We start from the raw sequence: 21,742 nt of genomic DNA, 5'->3' as shown, positions 1-21,742 counted from the left end.
TTTTTCAGGCCGGCTCACGCACAGGATCCCCTGAAGAGCACATCACAAGCCTTCAAGCCCTGTATGTCCCACAGTATTTGGTATCTTGTAAATAAGTCCTTGAAAAACTTTTTAGTCTTCCAGTGCACATCAAAACCACTTCTCCTAAAATCATTTAAACCAATGAGCTGTTAAATCAATTATTCATGCAAATACTTTCTCCATCTCTGTTTTTTGTAACCAAGTTTTCTTGGCAATGATAACATTTCACAGAAAAATTAACAAATATTCTCTTTGCTTGCCAAGATAATTTTACTAAGCTCGAATCCGATTTCATTGAGGTACATTATTTATGTTTTATCTTGAGGGAAGCTGCCTATTAAGTTAGTAGCAACCGTGTCCTCTTGCTTATGATACGGTTATTACCAAGTTATCAGGAGTACCTTTAAGTTATTAGGGTGCGATGGCAAATTAAGTACTTTGCGTCATAATTAGCTAATAACTTTTGAATTATATTTTAATCATGTTTAAGATGGTCAGGTTTGCTGTGAGTACAGATAATAGAGGATAGGAACAGAACTGGAGTGTTTATCATTCAATACCAAAAGCCAGAAAGTAGCTAAACCGGTGAACGCGCAACATCCCAAAGGCCATAATAATCTATATATTCAGAACACTGAACTCTTTCGCAGGCAGCAATGTAATAAAGTAGAACTTGTGTCTTGGGATCATGTTTAAGTAAAAAGCAAAAGTATATTAGCTCCAACCCACCCTCCCTTGAGCCTGACAATTCTTTTTAAAAAAGACAGACATATTAGCAGCCCACCTTCAAAGTCCTACTGATAAATCTGTAAATGCAGATTCCACAAAGATACAACACTGCTTAAAAACAACTTAAAAAGAAGCTACCAGAGACATTTCCCTTTCAAAAAATCTGGACAGTGAAAAAAAAAAATAACCTACCAAAAACACCCAACAACAAAAACCTTCTGAGAATGGCAGAAATTATTTGATGTATTTCTTCATACACCATGTTTGCCCCTCAGCTTTCACACATTCAAACCACTCTTAGCATTTAGTATTTCCTCTGTACCCTTGAGGAAGCTCAGCATCTGAATTCCACGTCCATATTACTGGAAATTAGGAAAAACTCTGAGAGTCTCCATGAAATACCTTAGAAACCTATCAGCAAAAGGAGTTCTGGATCCAAACCTGACAGGACTGATATCTCAGTTAAGCACATACGGGCTCTGTAAGAAGCACTGCCCCTTTCCAAAAATGTTAATTCGGGAACCAGGCATCATGCTTCATGTGCCTGGAGCCTGTGCCTCTGTAAATCACTGCAAGTAACTGTGACCTAACAAGCACTGCAACACAACCATAATGAATTAAGTTTTCCAAGATCTTCACAACTTCGTCTACTTAGCCAGAAATCCCATCTACGTTGTTTTGTTACCTGCTGCCTCCTCCAAGAGAAAGGACAGCACGTTTCCCTAGACAGGACAAGAATGCACTTGCCCTTCCCTCTGCAAGAGTTGCACAAACTCCTTCTGCATTGCAGCCCAGAAAGGCAAGAGACTGCGTGCTGTCCGGAGATTCCTAGGAGAACTGCTTCTCAAGAGAGAAAGAGGCCACTTCTACATTGAAGCCTAAGTAAAAGCTTTGCATCAATGAATAACATTCAAGGAGAGAAAGTGCTTCTAAAACCTTTAGTTGTTGACCATGGTGAGCCTGTGTCCCCCAGAAAACCTCTGTCTTCCAGAGCCCTGACCAGAATAAAGTATTCCCAAGCATCCTCGCTCCCCTGCTCTCAGTAAATACATGTGAAAGTCACTTGCAAAGTTAGTCACATCACTCTCAAGTGCAGTTCACGCAGAGGACAACAATTTGCTACTGCTGGCTTGGGCAGCAGGAGCCCATAAAACAGATTAACAGGTTTCAGCCCTACTGCTGGACTAGGATTCAGACTGTCACAAGACAGATTTGCCAGGGAAGATGGAAAGGATGTTCAGCCTGTTTTTTTTTAAAGCCCTACAAGAATAGATAAAGGGATAAAAATTCACACATAAAGAACATTATTGAGGCAGTCAAAACAAGCTTCACAAGATATGTCAGATATTAGAGATGCTCCTGCAACTTTCATTTGCAAACTTCCTTCTGCACTTCAGACTTGGTCTTTAATGACGTACTGCTTTCCCGCAGCACCCTCAATCCAGACAGCATGCAATTTAGGGAGAAGCCAGGGTTGTGGAGCATAGCAGACTGTTGCCCACGGGACCCCTGCTTCATCTCTTGGAGAAGAAGGTTTAAGGGATAAGGAAGGGAGCACAGCTAAGGCGGACAGGGGCTGCCCTGGAGAAATGAACTCTGTTCAAGCACGTGTCAGATTCCCTGCACAATGCTCCCACTAAGCATGCCTGCCTTATTTTTTAATTTTTTGGTTTTTGAGCTCCTTTGAGTGAAGCAAGATGTTACTAGACTGAAGAATGCTGCAAAGACAGTGTGCAGGAATGATTCTTCAGAGCAGGACTAGAATAATATGCAGAAAATACAGCCCAAGGATACATGCTGAACTGTGAGGAGGAACAAGAGCTGCTGATGACCTGTTTATTAATTAAGCACCACATTTCTCTGTGCACAGCAGCACGTAATCATGTATTGGAGATGGTATTACTACACAGTACACCATGAAGATGAAAACCTAAGGTCATCCTAGCTGCCTTAATAACGTTTTCGTATAAAGGGGGCTTTAATTGCAATGAGAAAGCTGCAAGTCCAGCTACACAAGAACACATTCATTATACTTCTCTCAAACGTATGTGTTTCTTTTTACTACTTAGCTCACCTGCTCACAGATTGCTCCACCCAGACTGAAAATAGCACTTCTAGGCTATCAGCTTAGATTATAAATTCTTTGAGAAAGGCAATCCAGATAGCATGTGATAATGCACTGCAAGAGGGGACGAAGATGTGTGGCACAAAAGTTTAGTATGAGAAACGCAGGACCATACACTGCTCTTGTTTTGATGAACTCAAAGTTACACACATTACAATTACATTGCTGTGATCCCTTGTGTGGACACACACATGTGCCTACATAGAGAGACGTGTTTATACCCGTATAGCTCATTCTCATACATTTACATGTTTAACTGCTTCCATGCTAGGGGTTGAAATGCATTTCAGTAACTAGGAAAATCACACCATTAACCAAATAAGTTGATACAAAACCTGTGCGCTAATCAGTTAAGAGGACAGGAAAGTCCACCTAAAACAGCTTAGACAGTGGCTCTGAGCAATAAATAATGCTTAATGCATAGGTTAGAAACGCCAAAGCCACGCCTGCACATTCTGGTGGTGGTGGGGGTGATAAAAAGCACACAGATAACATTATTTCCATTCACAAACTTTACATATACAAAACAGCGGCTTTATTGTTTATTAAATTAGATGCTGTCATGGTGTAATCATCCCTGCAGCAATACCAAACCCAACGCTCTGTCAGATGTATTTCTGTGGAGGAGGTAAAGAGAGAAGAAAGGAAGAGAACTGAGATACAGGACAGAAGCAATACAGCCCCATAAATAGTGGCGTAAGGAATAATTAATCCACATATGGGAAAACAGACACTATAATTGCAGCCAGTGAAATCCTCAAAAATACCACATGACAAAACTAAACGTTACATCATGGAGCCTTTAATACACAACAGCCAGGATGTGATTCAGCTGCCTAAACACAGGTGTCTGGTGCCACTCGAGATGCTTTAGGGCATCTCCGGGACTCCTGATGGCACAGGGACACTGCTGCAGGCTCAGGCTCTCCTGCAGCAACCACAGGAGTCCAGGCAGGAACCACACACAGGCATTAGCTGCCCACGTTAAGGCAAACATACCCCACTCACAAAAGCACCAGAAACTAACTGTACCCAGGTCGGTACATTAAACACGGTCTAACGCTATTTTCCCTCGATGCTCACTTCAACAGAAAACCAGGCTTTATTAAATAAAAAATAACACACTGACATGGAGTTGCGAGCAGTGGTTTGCAGTGCTCCTAAAATGTGTCGGAATGTGTAATGTTGTTAATTTAGATGCTATTTTACCTTGTAATTCAGGTTACCTTCAAACAGAGGAGCTGATGATTCTTAGCTTCTTCCCAAGATGCAGCTTTACCAGAGGCAAACACGGAAGAGTGAGACTGGATTGTACAATTCCTCAAGTATATTAAGACCCCCACTTCCCCATGGAAGTGTTGAAGGCCAGGTTGGATGAGGCTTTGGGCAACCTGGTCTAGTGGAGGATGTCCCTGCCCATGGCAGGGGGTTTGGAATGAGATGATCTTTGAGGTCCCTTCCCCAACCCAAACCAGTCTCTGATTCTATGATTTCCTAAATGCAGACAGTCAGCCCTAGGTATTTTAGCATGGTGTTGAAGCAAGCAGACTCCAGGATCAAGCTACAGCCAATGGACAAGATACAGACACACAGAGAGGGCAGCCCAGCCCACCAAGCTGAAGAATGCTTTTCAACTAGCAGAAAAATGTTGATCATGATTCCTCGAGTTTTCATGTTTTCATTATCTCATTCACTTCACTTGGAAACCTTTCTCTGAAATGACAGAACCAAATTTCAGTACACTTGGATTTAAAAAAAAAACAAAAGGAAAGGAAAAAAGAAGGCAAGCCATTGCCTAAGGGTCTTTCTCACTGTCTCTGCCCTTGTCCCCAGATAGTGGTACCACTCTCTTGTCAATAGATTAACTTGCAGCTTGCACTAATTAACCACTGGAACTGCAAAAGTAGTGATCAACCACCAACACAAGTATGTGTACTGAAAGGCTGTAACTCCCTTACCAACAGGAAGGAAAAAAAAATCAAATCTAACAATTTAGTGAGAAAAACCCTGAATTTCAAAACTACAGGCTTTCTTCTTTTTAGAATAATGCAAGTTCCAATACAGGCCTTTTCAGGGACAGAAAAATGTTATGAAACGTTCTCTGTGCTTGCTGAAAATAAAACATATTACAACAACCTTGCATTTACCCCCTCCACTTGTGTAGCTACTTAATAGCAATACTTTTTCCTCTATATTTGAAAGGAATAAAATTTAATTTAGCAGAAATTCAGCTATTTTGGTGTATATTTCTGATTTCTTCTCTTGCATCACCACAAGGCACAGATGTAATTGTTTTCTACTATCTTCACAGGAGATCTACAGAACTACATTATCAAAAGGTACAGAAGCCTGAAAATAGTTGGGAGTAATCAAGAGCTGCACTGTTTCATCAAAGCTTTCCACCCCGACTTGTCCAGAAGCTGCTGATGCTACAATAAACAGTTTGGGGATATGGATGATTCTCATTATTTTCCCGTACCTTCCAAAAAAAAAAAACCCAACCAAAACCCCACGACTTTTCCAGAGTTTAGAGGAGGGCAGAAGCCAATTAACATGAGACCTCAATAAAAGGAAGGCATATGAAGAAAGATACTGTCTTAAAACAACCAACTCTGACTAGGAAGTCAGACCATCAAACTGTGTTCTCTTGCCAATCCCCACATGCACAAAAATCTGTATTTATTTGCATTTATCAAGCAGCCTTCTGTAGAGGAAACCTGTGGTGTGGTCCTCAGTCACTCACTTTTTCACAGCTTTTCTTCCTTCTGAGGGAAGATTGCAAGATGCCTATCAAAAAAAAAAGCACAGGAGGCAAAATGGACCCAGGTGCCTGGTTGTGAAGAAGGAGGCAGAACCTTCTGCTGAGCACCAGCTTTTAATAGGGGGAAGAAGGTTCCTGAGGTCAGATTGGGCTCTATCACATCACAACTGATATTACAGCATACAGTCAGTAGAAAAGCCGAAAGAGGACTAAGGTTTGCCTGCAGCTTCCCCCACTGGATCTTTGCCTGGAGCCCTACTGTGCCTGTAAACTCCACTCCATCCCTGCACCCAGCAGCCCACGCAGAGCCCCAGCTGCAGTGGGCAGCAGCAGCAAAAACACACCAGTGATCTTTTCCACCTCTAATTGCCACCAGCCCATGCCTACCTGCTTTGATGTTAAAAAACCTCTGGCAGGGATACACCCCAGGGGTTTACAAGGAAGGAGTCTGTCATGTCTGTGCCACTGATGCAAAGGAAGCTAACAACAGCTTTGCAGGGATCGGAGGGAAGTGTTGACTAAGACTTGAGCCTCCTAACAGACTGTCAAAAAGAAGGGGTATTTGTTCACCACGTTTCAAGGGCTGGTGGATCTTCACAGAAAATCCTCTGCTGAACAATACTGAGGGGTAAAGAAACAGACACTGTATGACTGCAAACAGAAGCTCAGGTTTCTTTACAAGATTGAAGTCACACAAGACCTGTTTGCTCCTTAGAGTCTGTGAACATGGGCAAACCTAAATTCCAGACCTAGTTTTGGAAGCAGAGCAATGGCTTTTTATTTATTACCACTGAACACTTACACTGGATAAAGAAGGGGTTTCACCTCAGTCTCTGAAGCTGGGGAAGCTGGCAGGAATGTATTCCTGCCAGCTGAACTGTGCAGAGTCACTTCTTACCATGGGAACGGGCTCTCCTCTGTGCTGCCCACCCCCCTGGCTCATTCCCTCACTGCCCTACCATGCTGCTGCCATTATTCTGGTACTACAGCAGAATAATATTAGGACAGCAATGAGGAGAAAGAAATTCTCTGTGCTTCGAAGGATGTGGCCTCATTTCACACGTGCATTTAGGCAGCAACGTGCTACTCAACCTTTACTGGGTCTAGATTTCACTGACCCTGGATTTTTTGGGACATCATCCCATTTATTTTGTTCTGTCTGCAGCCTCTACAATTTCCAGCTGATAAATCTTTCATCAATGCTGCAAAGAAAAACATTCATGTTTGTAAGGCCAAGGGACAGCAATAGACAGGGCCCTTGGAAGAATCACTCCCAGAGAAGCTGCAGCCAAACTGTCCCAATCCGGAACAGCCTGTCATGCCCCTGCAGAGCTTCTGCAGACTCAGGGGTAGATCTGGAGAACAACATGACTAATTTTTCTCTTTTGAATGAGAACTGCACTACTTGATGCTTTTTGCATGATACAGAAGCCTATTATACGTTCTTCTTCATTCCTAGGGCCCTTCATGTTTGTCATGTTTTCAGGACTTCATTAGTAAGGAGAAGGAAGAAAAACTCATGCCTCTGATTTAGCTGCTTAGCATTTTAATAGGAAATAAAGTGACCCAAATAGAAGCTAAACACAATGGAAAGCCACAGCCATACCAGCTGTATCTATTTTCAAACCAATGCCTTGTGCCTTGTAATGACACCAGAGAAGCAGCAGCTTCGAAGACCATCCTTTTCACCTTTCCTTTTGTTGAACCTCTCAGAAAGAGAGGTATGAAACATACCTGATTAGGGCTTTTATTTCTACTTCCCAAGCAGGGAATTAAATGCTCACCTTGAATCAGACCTCTGCGGTCCAGAGAGCAGCATCCATTCAGTTTCAGAGAGCTACACCATTAATCCAAAGCAGAAGTGGGAAAGTACAATTGTACTTGTGCTGATGAGTTTATCAGGGTTAGCTACTAAGCAAGAAAAGGCCGGTATGAAAGGCATGGCCCAAGGCCCAGCTTTATGAGACAACAATATTAGAAGCTGGGAAAATGAGAACGCCGGATAAAAAGTGGAGCCTCCAAATACGCTTTAGCTACAGAAAAGCAGCAGGTTTTTCTCCTCTCCCTTTCTCGTGGGTTAGGTCTTCCATGGGGGAAATATAAGCAGGGAGGCATCTTTCCTGCCACCATTCCCCCAACTTACATCCTTTTAGAATAACATGTACCACCACCTCGTTATCTGTGCATCTCCTGTGCACTGTGAAGGCGGACACCGTCACGGGGCTTTCCTCTGCAGCAGCATGCTGGAGCCAACGTCACTCCCTATGGCGTTACTGCAGCAGGGCTGGAAACTGCCCTGGGCAGGGATGTGGCACAACACTTTCGTCAGATTTTGGAAAGCCAGAGGGAAGATTAATGTTCAGGGGAGCTTATTCACAGGAGAAGCTAGTAAAGTAAAATTAAATGTTAATATTCTGTAAAAGATGAGGACATTGTTTTGGGAACGTTAGCAAGACATGAGAAAAATCTACTTAAATGTCAGGCACTGGCATATTGAGAGCAAATCGTAACAAGCAGCAAAACACTTGGAAAGACTTTAAGAGTAAAATAAATACAATCTACACCTTTGAAAAGTATACATGCTAACCGTCTGCTTTACATATGCTTGATGGTGACTTCAGTCACATGCAGCTGTATCCACAGCACTTGGAGAACGAGCAAATCAACTTACTGTTTCAAACGGAACATGGGCCGTTTCATGTGACAAGCTCCAAGTACAAAATTTAAAATAATACATTTTTCTAAAACTCTAAAATTATACTGCCAGAAAACTAGAATTTAATAGCAAAAGTGAATAAACAACAGCGTTTGAGGCTGGAGAAATTACCATCATGGTGTTATCTAATCTCTCCCCAGAAGTCAAGAATTATGACTAAACCCTTCCAACATAGATATAGCCTGAAATTCTATGTCAGAAGTATGTCCAATTGCATTTGGCAACCCTTAGTCAAAAGAGGCTGACTATAATTGGATGAATATTTGAAGTGCTTCATTATTCATGTAGGAAGGCTAGGTAAAAACTGTTTTGTAGTCCCAAGACACTGGAGGGTGTGCGTTATTGGGTAATAACCAATTAGGAATGTTGACAGAGTTCTGCCTTTAGGATCACCCTGGCCAACAAAGCATCTGGGTGTATGTTGTTGTGCAAAAGCACACACCCACTGCCTACTACTCAGTTTATTTAAGTAAACCTTTCACCAGAGGAAATGGAGGACACCCCAAAGGATGTGTGTTTGACAACTCAGTTGCATTCAAAAGTACTGCCTCTTCATTCTTCCCTTTGCCCTCCAAAAATGCTTCTGAACTATTGATACTACTGGTTATTGGAAACAAATCTGCTTACTTCTCTACTATGTATCATCTACCAGTGAGCAACATCCTTAATACCTGCAGTAAGGAAACACTGACAGCAGCAGATCAGCTCCTTACCACATAATCTGGTAAAACACACACATACCATGCCATTCCATGAATACTGCAAACTCACAACAGAAATCAAAGATCTTCCTTTCATGCTAGTCAAAAAAAAAAAACATGCTAATCATTAGTACAGGCATGCAAAAGATTTAAAAAATCTTTACTGTTTAAAAACAAACACTACTGATGCTTCCTCGCAAGAACCAGAAATTTAACATCAATTCAGCTCATGACAGAGCAGTCCAACCTTCTCACCACCTCCCAAAACAAGGCTGCAATGCACTGATGATGCAAACACTGATTTTCTATTTTCCGCCTTTGTTGTCTTTATCATCATAATGCAAAAAAAAAATCTGAAAGTTTATATTCTGATCCAAAGCAAAGCAATTTCCTATGAGATGCCCAACAGGGCTTTCATACCTCCAAAAGAAACTTTTCCTGAATTATCTGCTTGTTTCAAACATGTAAAATATGAAATCAATTTGTTATAAGGAGGAACATATCAGTTTTTCTGCAGCTCTCATTTTCTGGCTTGTATCATACTCAGCCTTGTCCTGTGGCACTGGGAGGACTGCAGCATTTTATCTGAAATTCCCCGAATGCCACCTCACCCTCTCCCCACCATGTATCACCGAGACGACGATATTTTGATGGAGCATCACAGGCGGGCCCTCAAGATAATGGATTCAGTGGGATACACTTAAAAGATCATTTTTCTCTTTTGTATTGACTGCTCGCTCTGCTCTAAGACAGGAAGGCCTTTCATTTTTTATGTAAGCTGTAAGACCCCGAGGGCCCTCTAAACAGTTTAAGAGGGATCAATTTTCAGATGGGTAGAAGGGGCCCAGCAGACCTTCACGGTTTGGAACGCCGCCTTCCCCTCGGATCGCCGACAAGTTTGGGCGAACCTAAAACCAGCTCCCAGCGGAGCCGCGCTCCGGTATGGCAGCGCTTCCTGCTGTTTAGGATTTGCGGTTAGCATTCGCTCAGAACTATTATTTATAGTGTGCACACAGGGAACAAAATAAGAAAGAGGAAAAAGTTTCACAGAAGCAAAATAATCCCAACTGCCAATGGAGATAAACAGCAATGGAGCTGCTAAGCAAAGCAGTCCTTGGCACTGGCGTAGCGGCAGGAAACCATTACCCCACGACAAGGGTTTAACACACTGACATTGCTGCAATTACATCCAGGCAACCTAACAAAACAAATTCATTGTATGGAAGAAAATATTTCCAATTCGACATTGCAACATTTTATTTTTTAATTACAGCACAAAGATGACTTTTTGGGGTGTGGAAGGACGTAATCCATCATTTGCTCTGAAGTGACACACTTATGGCAACCGCTGCGGATTATAACTTTCTATGCCACAAGAAGTAACTACGAGCAATTTCTTAGGCAAGGAACGCAAAGGGTTTGGGTGTGGTCCTGGGAGATGCTGATTATCCCTCCATCTCCCTCTGTGTCAGCGGGACCAAGCCACATGTTGCTGCACCGGGACTTGCATCTCTCCTCTCGTTTCACGCGTGTGTCACACAGCCTGTGACAGCCCTCTCTACCTGTAACGTGCCTTACATGAAGAGAGGGGCTCTTTATTGCTCGCACATGGCCTGTGTGAGAACACAAATACAATTTTTAATTAAAAGGAATGGTATTTTAATAGGTCACTTAAAGAACAATTATGTCTACCGTTTGACTGACAGGCACGTCAGATTTTAACATGAAAACCCCACTGGGGTTTAAGACATAGAATTAATCTTTATCTTTAAAAAATTGATGAACTACTGGAGTATGCCTTATTGCATTTAATACTGCTATGCTCAACCACCTCATCGTACGAGCAGAACCCCTGTAAGCCTTCTATCACTTTCGCCCTTTTAATCCTTCACAAACAGAAAGTGAGTTCATGGAAACTGGATTGCCAGTGTCGCTCTCCCTCACCTGGTTCTGCAAAATGCAGTGGTGTGTAGAAATATAAAAGATAGGTCTTCAGTAATTAGCTTGGGTACCAGACACAGCACAGCTGAGTTAGCTGGAAGCAGGATAAACGAGTCCAGGTGGAGCGTTGTGCTATATTGCTTCAAGCATCTGAGCTAGCCCAAGTGTCTACGCACGCGGCGCTGCACAGAGGAAGGACTGGGTGGGAAGGTGACTTGGGAGACCGCTGCTTTCCTAAAGCATGCCACAAGCTTAAGTGCTTTCAAACTGTTGTAGGAGCCCCTCGGTTCCTGGGAGGAGGTAGAAAGGGCTTTGTACGTGCACAGAAAATTGTCCAAATGAGGTGGAGAAACAACCATTCTGGAAGAGTCCTACAGGTCCAAGCTAAAGTACACATCACAGCTGACAACAGTGTATTTGGTTACCGACTCAAAGACGTAATGAAAGAGATCAATGAGTCTCAGAGCATCCTTTCAATCCCTAAGAGCAAAAGCATCATCTGACATATCTATAAAATGCTAACTACTGAAAAGAAGCTCCCTATTAACAGGAGCCAGAAAACTAAGGATGTGTGTGGAGAAAGGGAAAGAAGCAAGCAAGCAACAGGCCTTGATCTGGTCAGGGAAAGATCACTTGTCATCTTTGAGAGTTCTCACTCTTCGCAAGAGACAGAAAAGTGCAGATGAAAAAGAAATTAAGACAAAACAGTGCGGGAATTCAGATGATACAAGTAGGGTCGATGCAGAATGGGGACTAAAGAAAGATACTGAAGGCCAGGAGTCAAAGAGATAGTGACGTGCAGGGAAAAAAAGGAGTTGCCAGATGATAGATGTCTTGTTAAGACATGACCACATTTAAACAAGTTGCAAACCAGTTAAGTTAGAAGACACATTCATGTAAGAGGCACTGGTGACATTCCTTGGGCCAACACAGCATTTATGCACTATATGCACTAAAACGGGGGTAGATAACCATTGAGTCCTAAGCTGTTTTCACCATTTCCCATGCAACCTTTGCAAACATCTCCCCAAATGGCAGACAGACTTGTACATGTGAAGCCCGGTCAGAAGGCTGATCGTTACCGGAAAGAAGCCAGAAATAGGAATCTATATCCTAAAGCTCCAAACACACCCAAGAGGTGGCCGGGTGTTGACGGCAAAACTGGAAGCCAAATGTTTACTTCTGCAATTACGTATGTACTAGATGCCAATTTGCTTAGCAACTACGTTGCAATTCATGGAAGCACAATGAAGTACAAACAGCACATGTGGGAGCAAGATGAGAACACAGAGCTAAGGTTAGAGGTTCCTGAGCACAAGGACCAAGTACAGCAAAAGGCAAATCAAGCCACTGGTCAGTTAGAACAAGAAGGGTTGCTTGGGTGTCTTCAACCAGCTTTACAAAGTCATGCTGCTGGGTAGAAAGTGCAAACACTACAACAACAAACTGTTCCTCACTGACACATTTCCATCTACAGAGCTGATATCAAACAGCCTTTGCAACCAAAGTATTTCACAGAGCACAGACCTGTCAACTGACTTCCACGCTGATCCAACCCATACAACCCCACACGAGTATACTGGAAAAGGGATCTATGAGCCATACTGGCAGTATTGATATGGATTTTCTTCCTTTGCCTCCCAAAATAGATGTTTGCTACTTCAGAGGACTACTAGCCTCAGAAATAAGGAGCTGGAGACTTTAGCTTTGTAACACTTCTGAATGTAGAGATCTATTTCCCCTGAAGATTTCCACCCCCACTGTCACAGCCATGCAGCCACAGATAACCGTGGTGCGAACCCCTGCGATATCAAGCCTGCGCATCTGATTTCTCTGTGTCCATGTATGTGCAAAGAGTACTCTTAACAATCCACTGTCTTAATTTTGCTGTCATTTTACTGCAAAAAGCATTGAACAAGTGCAAAACACTGCTTTTTGTCCTCCAAATAACACTGAAAATCACTTTTACTGACATGCAGAGCAGGAAGACATAAGCTCCATGGCCCCCTCAGTGATGACTCACCACCAGTTACTACTGACCACACAATGTGAGAACCTGTTAATCTGATCCTGCTATTTCTTTCACCCAGTCACCAGCAACAGCTTGCTGACCTTGCAGGTTACACATATTACACCACTAAGATTCAGAAAATATTCACTTCTACTTAGGTGACAGTGATGACTGACCTGAGATGATCATTAATCGAGGCAAAATTAGGTCAATATATAAATATCTAGAAATACAATTAATCTTGGTTCAGCCAGGACCAAAAATACCCCTGTGAGATCTTTATTGACAGATATGTGTTACAAAAGATTTCTCTTTATGGTATCAGTTGTGTAAATTCTCTGAATTTCTTGAAATAGGCATAAAATCACACTATCATTCACAGTTCTTTTTCTGTTTTCCCCACAAGTTTGTATATGTGGTTACACCAACCAGAACAACCGTTCTGAGACTCTGGTCCTCATGAATCAACATTTTTATTTTTTACTAATGCATACTACTGATGATACAAACATCATCAGCTATTTCTATCTCAGTTACTGGCATCTATAAATATTTATGCTTAGCAATAGTAACATTTTACACTTTCAGTCATCATTCCAAAACATTTTACAAATTGCTTTTTTTTTTTGCCAACCTTAGCAGGAAGCAACCAAAGCTGAAAGTTAAATCAGTTATCTTGAGTCCCAGAACGGGTCAGCGAGAGTCTCAATGTATTTCCCTACCCCAAGCCCTCCCTTCCCAGAAGACTACGCAGCAATCAAATGAAATGTTGAAATATAAAAGGTGAACTACTAGATGAGCAAGCTTAAACCGAGCCTCTGACAAGTTCTATCTTTTCCCCCTTGCCAAGAATGTTACAAAATGCTAAAAAAATGCGATCTGGACCACTCAGGCTGACATAGGTGGTTGAGTTAGTGTACTCTCAAAAAGTGCAAAGCCTGCTCTAGTCCTTAGTTCCTGTAGCATCACAGTTATTTAAGAGCAACCACCTCATCGGGCTTTGAGGTTGCTGTTCTAGAAAGATCACCAAATAGAGTGGAAATAAATATGTAATAACCCCTATTCTGCTAGCATTTGCCTAACAAAATAAATCTCCAAATGCTCATTAGTTAGAAAGCTTTGGATGTATTTCTTAAAACAATTAGCATCACATAGCAGTAGTTTGAGAGGTACTGTCCAAGGTGAGAGAGAAACTTGTGATGGGTCTGTTCCAGTGCAGACATTGTAGAAGGAGTCCTATGCAAAGTGCAGAACCACAACAGACCTACTGAACTAGAAGCCTTCAGCAGTGTTGAAACCTGCAGAAGCTTGAACTAAGGGTCACACTGGGGTCTTATTTTGGAACAGGACACGGTCTGCAGACAACAGAAACTGTCAAAGCTCTGAAACAGGTAAACAGCATTAAACTGCCTAATTCATACCATGTCCTTGGAGGTCCACCAAGGCCTGCTTTCAAACTGTCAAAAAAGGCCAAGGAGAGTCTGGGCATTCTCCTAAGTAATTCTCTGCTCTTGATGCAAAAGAAACCCTTAGCAACCAAAAAATTGCCAGTGTCCTAACTGGATCCAAGTGTGTGAAATTTAATTTCCCTGAGGGCTGAGAGTGAAGATTGGGTAAGAAAACTGGGACATGAATGGATTGGTTCATATGAAAACCTGAAACAGCCCTGGGCAGAAATTTGGAAGTATTGTGAAATTACTGTATAAGAAGAATCCATCTTCATATGCAAAGAGTAACTCAAGATGGGAGATGTAGCAATGCAGATACCCTGAAAGTTCTACAAAGAAATAACACACAAGGTTTTTAATGAAATCTCCCCATTCTACTGGGGGAATACGGGATGCAGCAATCCAATGTCACAGTGTTATGCAAGTATTTGCACCAGATGACTCGGACAGAACTAATTAAAAGTTCAGGTGCTCTGAACCTATGAGAAAGACAACACTGCTGATATTGCTGATAGCAAAGATATCAGCTAACTGATGCTCGTATGATCAAAGTCAAACATCTTCCCACTTAGTTCCTATAGTCAATTGAGGTTGTCTTAGCTTGCTGCACAATAACTTTTGGTAGATACCATACTGACAGCATTAAGGCTGAGAGATGTAGGAACGCCAACTCCAAGCAGATGGTTCAATCCTACTGCAAGATGATAATGCACTGAAATAAGGAGAGACTCAGGTACAAATATCAGAACTAACAGGTCTATGCTGCTTCTACTTATAACTGTAAATCCTAAAACCTTGACCCATTTTCCACAGATTCTGTGGCAATGATAGGGAACAATGGGACAGCATGCATGTGGCTCGGCTCTCAAGGGAGAGAGGCTCCTCTAGCAACCCCCCATCTTGTATCCATCTTTCTTGGCATAAGAAAAACCCTGAGGCTTTTCTTCTGGGCAGCAAAAAAGCAGACATGTTTTTAAAATCTTCCTTTGCAAAATCAAAATAATAATTAAAAACAATGCTGTATCCCAACCTCTGCCAGATATCATCCTGCAGACTTGGTAAACCAACATAAAGTAAAGCAAACATCGTTTAGAAGAGGAGGGAGTGATCTAGTTCAAAAATTCCAAAGCCACAAAACTTCTTGCAGAACAGAAACGATTTGCTTGGTCAATTCACATGGACACAACTGAGAAACAGGAGGAACAATCTGTGTGTGGGTGGTCTACAGTCTAGGTGGAGAGAGCCAGACTGGCCTTACGTTAGGTCTTCTTGGTAGATCGGCTGATTCAAATTGACTTTTCTTGAAGACTAGGTGTGGCAAATTGTATTATTTAGCTGCATGAAATTATATCTGACGTATGGTCTCACTGGTGGCTTTGGAGAACCTGAAGCCTCTTGACAAGATAAAATAGCCATACGGAATCTTCCTTGTGAAAACAGCAGGTTTTGGGATATAACTGGGCTCCTTTGAATTCTATGCTGATGTTTTTATGGGTGGTTTTATGGATTTTTAGGATTGTTTCAGCCTCAAAAATGAAAATTCAATTGATTACTCAATTCAAACCATCTATTAGATAAGTTGTTTGTCTGTTGGACTGCCTCACTGTTTCAGCCTTTGGCCAAAAATACAAATAGTCTCCAATTCTCTGGGTTCTTCAGTCACAAGAACATTTGAGATAAGCCATCAATTGTTTTCCCATAGCAAAGGACAGGGACTCAGCATCAGTAGCAAGATGCTTTTATAGACTCATCTGGGCTTCTTTGGAGGAATGAATGGGTATTTGTCAGTAGGGTTTTTGCACATCAAGTCACAAAACAGTTTGGGGGATCCAACAAAAGAATTATGGAAAATGATCCCTGCAAGCTCCAAAGCTTTACCTGACATCATTTAAGGAACCCTTTTTTTTTTTTTTTTTTCCAAGTACTCTTTCCAATTTTGATTCTACTGTCCAAGACAGAGAAAACAGAGAGGCACAAGATGAAGTGTTACTGAACCCAAAAGGATATGGAAGTGTACACTTGATCAAAAGCAGACACTGCTCTATCAGGATAGGTCTCCTTCACACCAGCAGGTCACAGTGGCTCCAAAACTGCTGGTTTGGATATCACCCTTTCAATCTTGCAAAGAAAGATGACTGTGGTACCTGGCCCACAGATGAAAGGTTCATTTTAGGCTTCTGGCCCTAAGACTGCATGTAATACGAGTCAGAAACCTAATGACTTTCATGTCTCAACCTGTTAGGTGCTGGAGCCTGCAACCTATGCCTTGACTCATCCCTGGAGCAGTGCTCTTTCAGGCAAGATAATCAAGACCTTATTTTTCACAGAGAATACTTCATATGACAGTAAGTCTCAGGAGGCTTCAACTCACCCAAAAGTATCTATGAGACCCTGCCTTATTTTTTATCTCATTCACACACGTGACACTGGTAGAAAACGTGGTTTTGGCCACGTTGACCAAAACCTTGGATTTACTAGCACTAACAAAAATAGATACAGACTGATCAGGTCAGGTTCCAAAGAACACTTTGCATTCATGTTCAAATATTGCTGGATAATCTAAACCCAGTACTCACCACATTTATACACACGTATATATGCATACACACAAGCTGGAAAGAACAAGCTAAGGTAAAATCTCACAGACAAAACCCAAACTACTATATCGTGATTGCCAGCTTATTGCTTCATGCCATTGTCTTGACATCCAAACAAGTTTAGTAATTGCTCTTTTGAAGCTGCTAATGTGAAAAAAAAAAAAAAAGTATCTCAAGTTCTGGAAGTGGCTGGGAATTCCAGGTTCTAATAGCTATGCTGGAAATATTCACTCATCAAGGGGTTCAAAAGACACTTACTGTCAGAACTCGAACACAAACACACGTCAGAACGACTTGAAACAGAATGACTATAAGTCAGAGTTTAAGTTTCCTTTAAATTACATCTGAAGAGCTTTAAAATATTTAATTTATTAAAGCGACTTTGATACTACAGGCATAGGTTCCACTTTCAAGTGCTTCAATGGCTCAATTGACTGCAGAATACATTAAGCTTACATTTCACTGCCACCATACATGCTTATGAAAGACATTTTGGTGTTTCTTCACTTAATATGCTGTCCCAGTGAATTTGACATGGAAACAGAAGCTGCATATATTAGTAGCAAAAGCTTCTCATACTCCACACATAACAGTTTAAGACACCATCACTTCTACAACTAATGAAAAAAACGCTAAGTAATCACAACTCCTGGTAGTGATTACTCCTGCTTGAACCCAGGCAGGTCCTTAAAAAGATCCCTGAAACGCCACATTTGGTTTTCAAAGAACATTTCAGGTTTTTCCCAGACATTCCTGGCAGGCCTCTGCTTTGGGACAGCTTCTGCTACTTCCCCTCTTGCCTGACTTTCCTTGAGGAGGTTGTCAAAAGAAAGGCCATGTGCCCAGCTGTTTCTCTTTCATATGCTTTTATTTACTGTTCTCTGGCACTCTCAGCTGCCAGCACCAGAAACATTACTCCTGTCCCACCTAAAACTACATAGGCAACACCACGGAGGCAGTAGTATGAGTGAAACCAATGCTTAGAACAAAATCTCATCCCATGAAGCATGCTGTATACCCTTCAGAAAGGCAAGTCAAGAGTTGTGGGATCCAGAAGTTAAAAAACTCCCCCAATCAAATGCCGGAAAGACCACGAAGGTAACACCACCTTCCCTCTAGAGCAGGATCAGGCTGCGGAGGGCAAGGTATAGACTAAAACTGCAGACACAACCATCACTACAGTGTTTACATACACATACACACCGTGTTCAATGCACTATTGTGTTCTTAAAGCTGCGCTCTTAGTTCATTTGCTCTGCATACACCACTTGCTCATGCATGCAGAAGTTTTCTAACCACTTAATACCACCAAGCAGCCGGTCACAAAGGTTTTGTTTAAAACACACACCAGAGTTAAGAGTCTAATTATTTGAAAAGTCCTGAGATTCTATAAAAAGTATGCAGTTAATGCTGCCCTATATTTTGTTACATACAACCTTGCCTTTACCTCCAGCGAGGCATCTGAGATCACACATTGATAATACAGGAGAGCGGTTTCTGCTCCAAAGGAAACAAAACAAATACCCTAGCACCTCCACCCTCGGACTTGAATGTAGTATTGCTGCAGTTTTTGAACATAACAAGGCACAGAACGGGTTCCCTGGCATAAAACCAGACTTTTAGGAGATAGAAAGTAAGTGCTCTTTACCATCGACTTCGCTTTAGTACATACACATAGGGATTTGCAGCAGTGTCATTTGTCTGAAACACAGTGGAGCAGGGAAAGAAAAGTCAGTCTCCAACCTCTCACAAACAAAGAAACCTAATTTAATTTTGAAACAAAAGAAACAAAATTTATCATTCTAAGACAGCCCCAGGACATCCAAGCATGAAATGGAAGACAAGGAGTTGCCAGAGACATGCAGAACAAGCTTTTTAAAGTTACCTGGAATCGGGGTATTTTGTAAGCGTGGCCAAGCTGCTGGTATACATGTGCCCACCCACATCAATGTGAACTGGTGCGTTGGACTTTGTGAGCTGTGCTGGAGTGGGGATGCCTTGATTGTTCAATGGAGATGCAGGGGATCTAGTGATCAGAGGTCTTGACATATTGGGCCGACTGTCCTGTGAAGAGATAGACCTGGGTTAATGATCTCCTTGAAAACCTCACAGAAACCCACAGTCTCGAGTCGATAGCACTGTCTCAGCCTCAGCTACTGATTTTCATCTTATTAAAGCACAGACAAATATTTGGCAGTCTTTAAAAATCAATCCAGCTCTAAGGGTCTTAACTGGCTATGTTTTAAATAAGTAACGTGGGGTAAAAAGCAGTGACAAAACCCACAAAGTAGAAATCATGTTCAATAAAACAAGTTCTTCCTGAACAGTGCTCGTGGCAGACAACCCATACCAAAAACCAAAAAAGCAGCAAGCTCATTCTCGTATTTAAGAGCTGATAAAGGCTCAGAAAGAAAGGGCTGCAGACAGAAAGACCAAGAACAATTGCTACTTGATTAAGATGACCCCAGGTAGACTTTCTGTTCCTTCCCAAGCCCTCCATCTCTGCCGTACAGTCAGAACAGAAATACAAACCCTCAACTCCTCCATCCTGCACACTCTTCTCTCGAGTTCCCAATTCACATAGCACAGAAGCAGAAACACCTGGACTAGTCAACTGCTCATGGACTGCAGACCACTGGACATCGACAGCCTTTGAGAAAGACATTTTCCATTTAAAAGTTATACGTATGGCGACAGGTGCCCCCGCGTGCCCCGCATAGGCTGCGGCTCTGAGCGGCTTCCCGAGGCAGGCGAGCTCCAAGAGCGGAGCGGGGAGCCGATGCTTTGCTGATGAAACCAACTTTTAGTCACAAAGGAAGAGATGTAACGCCAGCGAAAGGCAGAGACAGGCTGCGCGCTGGGCGGGTGGGGCAGGGCAGGGCGATTTGCTGGAGCCAGTAAGGCAGGCTGCATTCAAAGCCCGGGATTAAAATAGAAATGCATTCGAGAGCGGTTTTGAGACAAACCCCGCTTGCGACTGAAGGAGAGCTCCGAGCGGGGCGGAATCTTACTGGGATGCCTTGAGAACTAAAAGCCCTTGCAAATTACTAAGTTTTACATTTAAAAGGTAAGCAAAGCAGCGAGAAGTCAGATACACTTCATCACAAAACTCTCTTTGTTCTTTCGACACGTCTTTCAGCCGTGGAAGGTAATGGATTCCTTGTAAACATCTCTGCAGAGCCAGGCTGCAAACCTCGCAGAAGCGGGTAGAGTTACGGGGTATTTGGACTAGCAAAGCCCTTCGCCGCCGAAAACATCATTTCTCCATTTTTCATGGCTGTTAAAAGAGTCAAACCATAAAGGCAACACGAGCCAGGTAAATGTCTAACTGAAGTGATTTACAGGCCACTGTTGCACAATAAATCCAAGTAATATGTAACAAAAGGCATCTATAAACCACAAGGTACTTAACTAATTTTCTTTCATACGCAAAAGCAAGCTTAGGTCAAATACTGATAAAAACGAAGGGGATGAAGAAAAACATCGAGTTTAGATGTTGGGGGGGGAGGGTTGGGTTTTCTTCTGTTTCTTTATAAGCAGAAGTTAATATAAATCTGCAGAAATACCACGCTTAATCACTACAATTGCTTGAGGAGGCGCCTGCAGCGCAATGAAGACAAGTTCAGACAAAATAAGGTACACACGCTATGCAAAACTAATGTCTGCTATAAATGCTATGTGGTACAACCACCACCCAAGATGCTACTGATCTGCAGCATGGTATTTAGTAAAATAATGAAGAAAAAATTAAAACCAACGACTGGAAAGGTAAAAGTAAGAAGGCAAGGAGCGATACAAACTGAGGTGGGGGAAGCATGCATTGGACGATTAGCTGGAGGAAAACAGCGGGTGTAAGGAAGGGAGCACATTTCAGTGCTTCAAATCAGAAAAACAGGGTTTTGGGTTTTTTTTTTTTTAAAAAGAGCATCAACGAAGGCTAAGACTAAAATAAAAACCAAATTCTGTAACTTGTATGAGGCAGTCACCATCACGTCCCTTAGCAGGAACCTCTCTGGCTGGAAAGCACAGCCCTGTTGCAATTTAGCACACTGCAGCACCACCGAGTCTGTAATAGTTTTTCAATTGGACACATTCTCCTGTATACCCTGCCTGAGGCTGCTCAGGAGAAAATGAACAGATTTGCAGGGTTAATATTGTAGTTAGGCTGGGACCTCATTCAGCATAGCTGCGATAGCGCCAGCTGCGTGAAACCGTAGAAGAATGTGGAGTATAAACATCACTGCCAGAATGGGAGATAGGTGGAAGGATTGTGGGCGTTTCACAAGGCAAAAACCACCCCCAAATACAAGAAAAGGGAACCAGTTTCCAAAACTGAAATGTAACCGAACTGCCATTTACACAGTTTACCTGCTAAAACTCCAAGAGATGAAAGAGCTTTCGAATGAAACTTTTTCCTATTGCATTTCACCCTCCTCTTTTTCAACATCCCCCCTTCAAGTTACCTGCATTTACTGTGCCTTCAAGAAACAACACCTATTCGCTCAATGTTTAGATATTAAATACAGTCTTTCTAGCCTTGCTCCAGACGTAGCTCAGGAAACACGTTTCCTTGGATAAAACCAATCCACTACTGTTTTGGAGACCACTTTGAAATTAGGCAATGATATTTCTACTGCAGTGGCCCCAGAGAAATTAAGACAGAAATGCAATTCAGAGAACCTGGTGCTTAAA

General features: G+C 42.2%; 1 protein-coding gene across 1 annotated transcript in view; it reads right to left on the bottom strand.

Annotated features, from left to right (window-relative positions):
• KCTD1 (potassium channel tetramerization domain containing 1) overlaps positions 1-19,114 on the bottom strand; it is a 33,599-nt gene extending 14,485 nt beyond the window's left edge. The window contains exon 1 of the mRNA XM_084260585.1: positions 18,936-19,114. Within this exon, the coding sequence (XP_084116711.1) occupies positions 18,936-19,099 (164 nt within the window). The 5' untranslated portion in view covers positions 19,100-19,114. The remainder of the gene's footprint in view (positions 1-18,935) is intronic.
• Between the last annotated feature and the right edge of the window lie 2,628 nt (positions 19,115-21,742).

The sequence above is a fragment of the Gallinula chloropus genome, assembly GCF_964237585.1.
Source record: "Gallinula chloropus genome assembly, chromosome: 2".
NCBI lineage: Eukaryota > Metazoa > Chordata > Aves > Gruiformes > Rallidae > Gallinula > Gallinula chloropus.
The sequence above is the reverse complement of the archived record's forward strand: the minus strand, read 5'-3'. Positions and strand labels throughout refer to the sequence as shown.